Source organism: Colobus angolensis, unplaced genomic scaffold, assembly GCF_000951035.1.
Source record: "Colobus angolensis palliatus isolate OR3802 unplaced genomic scaffold, Cang.pa_1.0 Scaffold4, whole genome shotgun sequence".
Classification (NCBI taxonomy): Eukaryota; Metazoa; Chordata; class Mammalia; order Primates; family Cercopithecidae; genus Colobus; species Colobus angolensis.
The window spans coordinates 12,444,423-12,455,293 of record NW_012117376.1 but is presented as its reverse complement, the minus strand read 5'-3'; the positions used below and the strand labels follow the sequence as shown (position 1 = coordinate 12,455,293).

Genomic DNA, 10,871 nt, shown 5'->3' with positions numbered 1-10,871 from the left:
TTTAAGAGACAGGGTTTCTTCATGTTCCCCAGGCTGGTCTGTCTGTACCTAAAAAAGAGGAGAAGCCAGATGTCGTAGCCAGTGTCTGTAATCTGAGACATTCTCATAATTTCAACTATTTGCCTGTAATCTCAGCTACTCAGGAGGCTGAGACAGAGCATTACTTGAGTCCTGGAGTTGAAGGCTACAGTGAGCTGTGATTGTGTCACTGCACTCCGTGCTGGGCAACAGAACGAAACCCTGTCTCTGAAATAATTAGAGAGAGAGAGAGAATCAGATTCTACTGTATTTCATGTAAAGTGTTAAAGCAATTGAGACCCAGAATGTCCTTGAATAAGACATGCAACTAGGAAGAGTCACTGTCCTCTTATCATTTCCATCTTTTGCCCTTTAGTAATGAGGACGCTATTTTGCCTAAGTCTTCTGGGCATAGCAAACTAACACATCAGTACTCATCATTGCATTTACTGTGGTAATTACAATTGTATAAATCTAACCTTTACTGAAAAACTTCCCTAGACCTCCATCAATCAACTGAAAAAAAGATTGAATTTGCCACTTGTTTCTTTTAAAAATGTAATTCTGTTGGTTGTGTATTTTCTTTTTTGAAAATATCTAGTTTTAAAAGAGAGGCCAGGTGCAGTGATACACACCTTTAATCCCAGTGCTTTGGGAGGCCAAGCAGGGAGGATTTCTTGAGACCAGGCATTTGAGACCCTCTCTCTACAAAAAAAAGCTTTCTAATTAGCCAGGCATGATGGTACTTGCCTATAGTCCTGGCTGCTCAGGAGGCTGAGGCAGGAGGATCATTTGAGATCAGGAATTTGAGGCTGCAGTGAGCTATGATTACACCACTGCGCTTCTGCCTGGGCAACAGAGTGAGACCCTGTTTCTAAAATAATAATAATAAATTTTTTCAAAAAGATTTTTTAGTGACTATTATGATCTTTTTACCCTCCTCCAAAAGTGTGATTTGCTTCAGTTGTGAAATTGTTTGCAGTCAACATGTTAGCTTATCATGCTGTTCCTTGATGTATTTCTACACAACAGAGGTTCCACTTTAATTTCAGGATGGTTTTTCCACATGACTCTTTTTTTCTTCCTCTCTAGACTTCTCCAGAGAACCTTGGAACAGTAGGTGGAGTGCAAAGCTGCATTGTGTACCTTCCTGCTTTTTTTTGTTGCTTTCCTGCTGGTTTTTTATTTTTTTCTTTAAATTCTTGGCCCTGCCTTGGCTCTCCTTTCTCTGCCGTTAAAACTAACTAAACCCTGCATGTGTGGTCATTATGAGGGGTTCGTGGCCTTTTATTTCAATTCTGCACATGTATCATGTCAGTTATGTTTTGTGTCAAATCCTTAATATTATTATTATTTTTTTTGTTTTTGAGACAGGCTCTCACTCTCTTGCCCAGGCTGGAGTACAGTGGCATAATCACGGCCCACTGCAGCATTGACCTCCCGGGCTGAAGTCATCCTCCCACCTCAGCCTCCTGAGTAGTTGGGACTACAGGTGCACAACACCATGCCCGGCTAATTTTTGTTTTTGTATTTGTGGTAGAGACAGGGTTTCAACTTATTGCCCTAGTTGGTCTCAAGCTTCTGAGCTTAAGCAATCTGCCTGCTTCAGCCTCCCAAAGTGCTGGGATAACGGAAATGAGCCACTGTGCCTAGCCTGTAATAGTCTCTAAAGCACTACTATGGTAGGCAAATTGGAATCTCACCTCTACTTTCTGAAAACATTTCCCTCCAATTTAATGCACCCACTTTCTAATGCTTCTGCACCTTCCAGTACCTAGGGTCCTTTTTGTGAAGGGAGAAAATAATTTGATGAGCAGATACAAGTAAGGTATTAACAATTAATGTGTTACCTCCCCCTGAACTATTTATATCCTGAAAAGGTCAGGGAAAGGGCAATGTTTAATAGAGAAAATGACACACTTACTAATGAGGCAGGAATTCCCTGCCTCAGTAAGGCAAGATCTCATGCATTTGGTAAGACATCCACATTTTGTATACATGCACTTTTAAAAGATTTTGAGCTGGCTCTGATCATTGCACCAGATTTTGTCCTAAAAATGATATCAGCTTGGTTTGGTTCCTTTTCCTCCTTAGTAATTTATCTGTTAATGGATTTTGATGTTTGGTGTCCATGTGATGTCCAGGAGTCTCTCTGTCTGCATGATTGTTTATCATTGCTCCGATCCTTTCCAACTACCACAGGAAGAGAGGGGAAGGGGCATTTTAGAGATTATGCTGAAATAATACATTTGCTTCCTTCCCTCTCTTCTCTCCATGTAACAGAGGAAGCAGATCAGCCCGCTACAGAGCCAGGCATGGTCATGGACAGTGTGGAAGCAGGAGACACAACACCTCCTACCAAAAGGAAGAGCAAGTTCTCAGGCTTTGGCAAGATCTTCAAGCCCTGGAAATGGAGGAAAAAAAAAAGTAGTGATAAATTTAAAGAGACTTCAGAAGGTGAGATATTAAGGGTTAAATGTGTGTTCTGAGTTAGAGTTCTCTATGTTAGAAGTATTTAATTTTTCCTTATCTTACCAAGTTTCTGTAGTCCTCTATTTGAAGAGGGTGTTTAATCTTTTATTCTGGCCAGGTACAGTGGCTCAAGCCTGTAATCCCAGCACTTTGGGAGGCCGAGACGGGTGGATCATGAGGTCAGGATATCGAGACCATCCTGGCTAACCCGGTGAAACCCCGTCTCTACTAAAAAATACAAAAAACTAGCCGGGCGAGGTGGCGGGCGCCTGTAGTCCCAACTCGGGAGGCTGAGGCAGGAGAATGGCGTAAACCCGGGAGGCGGAGCTTGCAGTGAGCTGAGATTCGGCCCCCGCACTCCAGCCTGGGTGACAGAGCGAGACTCCGTCTCAAAAAAAAAAAATTCTTTTTTTTTTGGTGAGACAGGATCTCCCTCTGTTGCCCAGGCTGGAGTACAGTGGCGCAGTCACAGCTCACTGAATATTCAACCTCCTGGGCTCATGCAATCCTCCTGCCTCAGCCTCCCAAGTAGCTGGAAGTACAAGCATGAGCTACTGTGCCCAGTTAATTTTTAAATATTTTGTAGAGATGGGGTCTCCTTATATTTCCCAGGCTGGTCTTGAACTCCTGGGCTCAAGCGATGCTCCCACCTCAGCCTCCCAAAGTGCTGGGATTACAAGCGTGAGCCACTGTGGCTGGCCAGAGTTTAATCTTTTAGAATTAAACATCAAAATGGTCATTTACTAAACCTAATATTGTATACCCTCATTCCCAGGTTTGTATTTTGATGAGATATACGTATCTATTGAGTGGTGAATGGAGTTCCTGAACTGTAGCAAATCTAAGATGCTTCTTTCCATCAGAACTTGGTGAAGAAAATGATTAAATGAATTAATACATACATAAATAAAATGCTTATTTTTTTCCTACTCTGCCCATCCACACAAAGTTCATCCATAAATAACTTACTAATGAAATTTTCTCTTAAGTTACAATTATGTAAGGCTAGTTTTTTGGAAGTGATGCTTTCCTGATAGCACAGGTTATAAAAGAAATTTAAGATTTTTAATTTGAAGTTAGTCTGCTAGTTATTTTCTTTCCTGAGAATATAAACTTAAACTACTTTATTCTTTTACCTGTAGAATTAGAATGTTAAGTGTAAGGTTGACTTTCAACTGTCACATTTCTGAGTGCCATTTTCCAATTTAATGTTAGTTTTAGAACGGAAAATATCTATGCGAAAACCGAGAGAAGAGCTGGTTAAAAGAGGGGTTTTGTTGGAAGACCCTGAGCAAGGTGAGTTTACAAATGAATAGCATATGCCTGTCTCTGTGTACTTGGTCTTTGATTGGGTCTGACTAGGTATTTGAATTTTCTTTCTTTCTTTTGTATTGCTATTTTTGGGTTGGAGGATGGCCTTTAAAAAAATACAAAAAAGTTCACCCTTCCTTCCTTGGGGCAAACATTCCTTTCCTCTTTGTACATCCTCAACTTTGTGCCAGCTGCAATATTGTGTGTCTTTTTTTTTTTTTCCCCCTTGAGACAGAGTCTCGCTTTGTTGCCCAGGCTGGAGTGCAGTGGTGCAATCTCGGCTCACTGCTACTTCTGCCTCCTGGGTTCAAGCAATTCTCGTGCCTCAGCCTCCCAAGTAGCTAGGACTACAGGCACCTGCCACCACCCCCAGCTAACTTCTGTCTTTTTAGTAGAGATGGGGTTTCACCATGTTGGTCAGGCTGGTCTTGAACTCCTAACCTCAAGTGATCCACCCACCTCGGCCTCCCAAAGTTCTGGGATTACAGGCATGAGCCACTGTGCCTGGCTAATTTTTGTATTTTTAGTAGAAATGGTGTTTCACCAAGTTGGCCAGGCTGGTCTCGAACTCCTGATCTCAGGTGTTCTGCCCACCTCGGCCTCCCAAAGTTCTGGGATTACAGGCTTGAACCACTGCACCCAGCTCATTTACTTTTTTGAACACATTTGTACCCATGCCCATCACTGCACCAGTCCATACTCATTGTTTGTTTAATAATGTCAAAACAAAAAAACAAAAATAATAATGTCAAGACTTTCTTCAATGTGTGACTCTATGAAGCAAGTTATTGTAAATGTAAAAGTACAGTACATTGGTTGCATCTCATTTCTCTTCATTTGAGTTATATTGCATGAGGCAAAATCTGAAAGCCAAGTTTTAAAAACATATTGTATACTGCCCAGGCATGGTGGCTCACGCCTATAATCCCAGCACTTTGGGAGGCCAACGCAGGCAGAACACTTAAAGTCAGGAGTTTGAGACCAGCCTGGCCAACATGGTGAAACCCCGCCTCTACTAAAAATACACAAAATTAGGAGAGCATAGTAGCAGGCACCTGTAGTCCCAGCTACTTGGAAGGCTGAGGCAGGAGAATCACTCGAACTCAGGAGGCAGAGGTTGCAGTGAGCTAAGATGGTGCCACTGCACTCCAACCTGGGCAACAGAGCAAGACTCCTAAAAAAAAAAAAAAAAAATCGTATGCTTTGAAGAATAGGGGAAAGGAACCAAACAGATGGAGTATTACTGTATACTTTTTGGGCTTTAAACCATGTGAATATATTGCCTGTTCAAAAAATTAAATTGTATGTATTGAAGATTTATTATCTCAACTGTATAAAAACTAACCAGAGAAAACAAGCTTGACGGAGCAATTTGAAATATTATTACAATTGATTACCTCTGAAGTTGAAGTGGGAACTTGGGTGGGCTTTTTTTTTTTTTTTTTTAAATTGAGACAGGGTCTCCCTATGTTGCCCAGGCCAGTCTCAAACTCCTGGGCAGCACAAGCAGTCCTTCTGCCTCAGCCTCCCAAAGTGCTGAGATTATAGGCGTAAGGTGCTGTGCCCAGGCACTATGGGATAGTTTCTTTACTTTTTTTTTTGTATGTGATTAGTTATGAGCATGTATAACTTTTGTTTTACATAACTCTATTTGTTTTTTACATTAGGACACAAAATCTCAGTATTTAGGTAGTTACATACTATTATAATGATTCCATTGTAGCACCTCTGTGGCCCTTGCTTTGCTTTCTTTTTTGAGACAGTCTCACTCTGTCTCCCAGGCTGGAGTACAGTGGCGTGATCTTGGCTCACTGCAACCTCCATCTCCTGGGTTCAGGCAATTTTCCAGCCTCAGCCTCCCGAGGAGCTGGGATTACAGGCACCCGCCACCACACCTGGCTAATTTTTGTGTTTTTAGTAGAGACGGGGTTTCACCATGTTGGCCAGGCTGGTCTTGAACTCCTGACCTCAAGTGATCCACCCACCTCAGCCTCCCCAAGTTCTGGGATTACAGGCGTGAGCCACCACACCTGGCCTGGCCCTTGCTTTTTTGATACAGCCATTCCACTTTCCATGGCCTTTCTTTTCACCTTTCTTGGTCACTTATCATAAACCACATACATTACTTATTTCTTGTTTTTCATCTTCAGTCTCTCTTGCCCTACACTCATGGCAACCTCTGCCTCCTGGGTTCAAGCAATTCTCCTTCCTCAGCCTCCCAAGTAGCTGGAATTGTAGGCATGCATCACCACGCCCAGCTAATTTTTGTATTTTTAGTTGACACAGGGTTTCACCATGTTGGCCAGGCTGGTCTCAAACTCCTGAGCTCAAGTGATCCACCTGCCTCGGCTTCCCAAAGTTCTGGCATTACAGGCATGAGCCACTACGCACGACGATCTTTTGCCCTACACTTTCTATTAGCTCCTAATCCAAGTTATTTTTAGCCTACACGTTCAAGGCCCAATTAATAAACAAGTTGCAGCCATTGGACAAGATGCCACTCTGCTAACCAGATAACTGACCTAAGCTTTATTCTGTATCTAAAAACAGGGATGGGCCTCATGCTGGCTTATAGATTTGCATTTTAGACCAAAAATAGCGTTTGAACCTTGAAGTCCTCTTCATACTTAAAGGGGGCCTTTGGCTGGCCAGGCATGGTGGCTTATGCTGTAATCCCAGCACTTTCGGAGGCCAATGTGGGAGGATCCCTTGAACTCAGTAGTTCAAGACCAGCCTGAGCCACATAGTGAGACCTCATTTCTATAAAAAATTTTTTAAATTAGCCAGGTATGATATTGCAGGCCTATAGTTCTAGCTACCTGAGCCCAAAAGATGGAGGAAGGCTTGAGCCCAGGAGATGAAAGGCTGCAGTAAGTATGTATTGTACCACTGCACTCCAGCCTGGGCGACAGAGTGAGACCCTGTTTTTGTTGTTTTTTGTTTTTTGTTTTTTTTTAAAGGTGACTTTTGGCTTGATTAGTGCTAACTTGACTATACTATAAAATACTTAATAGATTTTAATTGATTTTCTGGGTTTAGGGAGAACATTCAGTGATGTTAAAGCCCCATGGTACTACTCTACTTCATTAACATTGCAGAACCCTCTGTATTTAATATAAGAAATGATACTGCGAAGTAGACATCCCTGATTAAGTAACTTGAGATAACTGATCAGTTTTACATGTATTTTACTAGTGTGTACTGAGTAGAAACTAATTAACACTGTCTTAAACTTTGATTATGTTGTTTTCACAAAGAGCAGTCTTTGTTGGCTTTGAAATCACTGCTTCGATATTCTAGAAAATCTTGTTTTTGTTAAACATGGGCAGTAACTTACTATTTTTGTATAGTTGTTATCATCTTACCACCACCCTGTTTTAAGAGTAAAAAGTAATTGTCAGATAACTTTGGCTTTAGAAGTACCTTTTCACTTGCCTTAGAATCTTCATTACTTTGAGCCCACACTCCACCTCTTATTGGAACTTCATGAAGAATGATGCTGGATTTCACTCTGTCACCCAGGCTAGAGACCAAGGGTCTGATCATAGCTTACTGCACCCTTGACCTCCTGGGTTCAGACAGTCCTCCCACCTTAGCCTCCCAGTTAGCTGGGACTAGGTGCGTGCCACCACACCCAGGTAGTTTTTTTACTTTTTCATAGAGACAGGGTCTCACTATGTTTCGCAGGCTGATCTCAAACTCTTGGGCTCAAGCAATCCTCCCGCCTCAGCCTCCCAAATTGTTGGAATTATAGGCATGAGCACCACTGTGCCCGGCCCATAACCATTTCTTTTTTTTTCTTTTTTTTTCTTTTGAGACAGAGTCTATTGCCTCAGCCTCCCGAGTAGCTGGGATTACAGGTGCCTGCCACCACACCCGACTAATTTTTGTATTTTTAGTAGAGACAGGGTTTCACTGTATTGGCGAGGCTGGTCTCAAACTCCTGACCTCAGGTGATCCACCCGCCTCGGCCTCCCAAAGTGTTGGGATTACAGGTGTGAGCCACTGCACCCGGCCCCCCATAACCATTTCTTATGTGACTCTATTCTCCTGCCAGACCGAACTAGTTGCCAGTGCCCCAAACATGTTAAATAACTTCACACCTTTATACATGCTATCCTTCTTCCAAACAGACTGTCTTTATTCAGTATGGTAGGCTCCTACTCCTTCAAGATCCAGTTAAAAGCAAGGCATGGTGGTGTGTGCCATAGTCCCATTTAATAGGGAGTCTGAGAGAGGAGGATTGCTTGAGCCCAGGAGTTCAAGACCCATCCTGGTAACATAGCAAGACCATTTCAACTCCAGCTCAGATACTTTCTGTGATGCCTTCCTAACTCTGTTCTTACTCCAGGAGAATGATTTCTTCTTCATTCCTACCACAGTACTTCACTAATTAGAGCTCTTGACATTTAACATTGTAGTTACTTATATATAATAAGTTTGCCCTATTCATCTGTCTTTTTTTTTCTTTTTTTCCTTTGAGATGAAAGTTTTGCTCTGTTGCCCAGCTGGAGTGCAATGATGCAATCTTGGCTTACTGCAACCTCTGCCTCCTGGGTTCAATTGATTCTCTTGCCTCAGCCTCCTGAGTAGCTGGGATTACAGGCGCCTGCCACCATACCTGGCTACTTTTTGTATTTTTAGTAGAGACAAGGTTTCATCATGTTAGCCAGGCTGGTCTCGAACTCTTGACCTCAGGTGATCCACCTGCCTCAGCCTCCCAAAGTGCTGAGATTACAGGTGAGACACTGTGCCTGGCTTTTATTGGTCTTATTCATATAACAACGTACTTGGCACATAATAGCCTATCAAACATGTATTGGGAAAAAAAATTACTTATTTCTGTTTAAGCATCCAGGTAATCTAGATCTCAATAATAAACTAAAACAGGAAGACAGGGGAAAGAAGATAAGAAAGGTTAGAAATCACCAACCCTGGGCTGGGCGCGGTGGCTCACACCTGTAATCCCAGGACTTTGAGAGGCCGAGGCAGGCGGATCACAAGGTCAGGAGATCGAGACCATCCTGGCTAACACGGTGAAACCCCGTCTCCACTAAAAAATACAAAAAATTAGCCAGGTGTGGTAGCAGGCGCCTGTAGTCCCAGCTACTCGAGGCTGAGGCAGGAGAATGGCATGAACCCGGGAGGCAGAGCTTGCAGTGAGCCGAGATTGTGCCACTGCACTCCAGCCTAGGCGGCAGAGCAAGACTCCGTCTCAAAAAAAAAAAAAGAAATTACCAACTCTGGTCCAGGCGCTATGGCCCACGCCTATAATCCCAGCACTTTTGGAGGCCGAGGTGGGTGGATCACTTGAGCCCAGGAGTTCGATACCAGCCTAGGCAACATAGTGAGACCCTATCTCCATCAAAAATAAAAAAAATGAGCTGGGTGTGAAGGCACACACCTGTGGTCCCAGCCATTTGGGAGGCTGAAGCAGGAGGATCACTTCAGCCTGGGAGGCAGAAGCTGCAGTGAGCCAAAATCATGCCACTGCATTCCAGCCTGTTCTGTGAGCCCCTGTCTCAAATTACCAACTCTGGCCAGGTGCAGTGGTTCATGCCATTCATCCTAGCATTTTAGGAGGCCAAGGCGGACAGATTGCTTGAGCCCAGGAGTTCAAGACCAGCCTGGGCAACATAGTGAGACCCTGTCTCAATTTAAAAAAGAGAAAAAGAAGAAAATAAATTACTAACTCTTCTCTCTATCTCTTCATGCCAACTTCATCACTTTGTACTCTTATTTCACCTTGCAGGTGGTGAGGATCCGGGAAAGCCAAGCCATGCCATGTTAAAGAATGGCCATACCACCCCTGTAGGGAATGCTACATCATCTAGTCCAGTCCAAGTAGAGGAAGAGCCAGTAAGATTAGCAAGTCTTAGGAAAGCTATTCCAGAAGAGGACCTAAAGAAACGACTAGGTAAGAAACTCTGGATTTTTTAGTTTAAGAGCCATGGGCCAGTTATTCTCCTTTACATAAGGGGTTTGCAAGAGAACAGGGAAAAGTAAAATCTAGAGAGAATTACATTCTCCTTTAGCAATACCTTAATTAGCAACTTTAAGGGGAATTTCCTCCCCTGCTCCGCTTTTATTCACAAAATACCAAATTTGTGATCCTCAAGAAGGGAAGAGGATGTTAAGTATCAGATACCTGTAGGATTTTTTCCAGCTACACATTCCACTTCTTTCACCCAAGGAATTTTGTTGTGGCTCTCCTCCAGTAGCCTAGCCCTAGTGTGAAGAATCACCACCACAATGCGCATCTCTTACTAAGCCTTTCTTACTGACATTTCCTAAGTATGGGGAGGTTGGGAGGCATCGAGAACGGTAACCTATAAGCTAATCTATAAATTAATTGGTGAAATTGGCCATAAATTCATAGATGTGTTAGCTTTTTCAGTCTCTCTTGTTACTCTCTCTTCCCTTTTTGTATCATACATGTTATTACACAGGCTCAACTGGAAGCCAGCCTAATTCTGAAGCAGAGTCTGTTCCTGAGAATGTACCCAAACCACCTTTACTTCCTCCCAAAAGACCCTTGTCCTCTTCTCATGAAGCAAATGAAGGGCAAGCAAAGGATGCCACTTCCTCTGGCGGCATGGCAAGGTTCATCATCTCCACCTCCATCACCACAGTACCCGCTGCCACCACTGCTGCCACAAGCCTCGCAAAGACTGTTAATCTCTCTGTCACTCCTTCCCCAGCACCCAGGATTCTGCCTGCTGCTCCTGCCAGCACTAACACTACTGCTACCCTAAGCCTCACTCATATGGTCCCTGCCAAGCAGCCCCCTATCCCTCCCCCTAAACCAACTCACAGAAATAGCAACCCTGTCATTGGTAAGTAAGTCTTTAGACTTCTGGTGTTTTGGGTTTGGTTTGATGTTGGATGATTATTTTATTGGATAACTGGTATAATATTGATGGTCTCTGAGAATTTTCCATATCTTGTCCCTTTGAATGACCTCAATATGGAGAAAAGTCTTTTTTTTTTTTTATTATACTTTAAGTTCTAGGGTACATGTGCATAACGTGCAGGTTTGTTACATATGTATACTTGTGCCATGTTGGTGT

The 10,871-nt window shown here is 43.0% G+C and overlaps 1 protein-coding gene across 1 annotated transcript in view; it reads left to right on the top strand.

Annotated features, from left to right (window-relative positions):
- Positions 1-10,871, top strand: part of PHACTR4 (phosphatase and actin regulator 4) — an 84,768-nt gene that overhangs the window by 26,225 nt on the left and 47,672 nt on the right. The window contains exons 2-6 of the mRNA XM_011955515.1: positions 1,111-1,134; positions 2,302-2,475; positions 3,706-3,786; positions 9,554-9,718; positions 10,251-10,637. Of these exons, the coding sequence (XP_011810905.1) occupies positions 1,111-1,134; positions 2,302-2,475; positions 3,706-3,786; positions 9,554-9,718; positions 10,251-10,637 (831 nt within the window). The remainder of the gene's footprint in view (positions 1-1,110; positions 1,135-2,301; positions 2,476-3,705; positions 3,787-9,553; positions 9,719-10,250; positions 10,638-10,871) is intronic.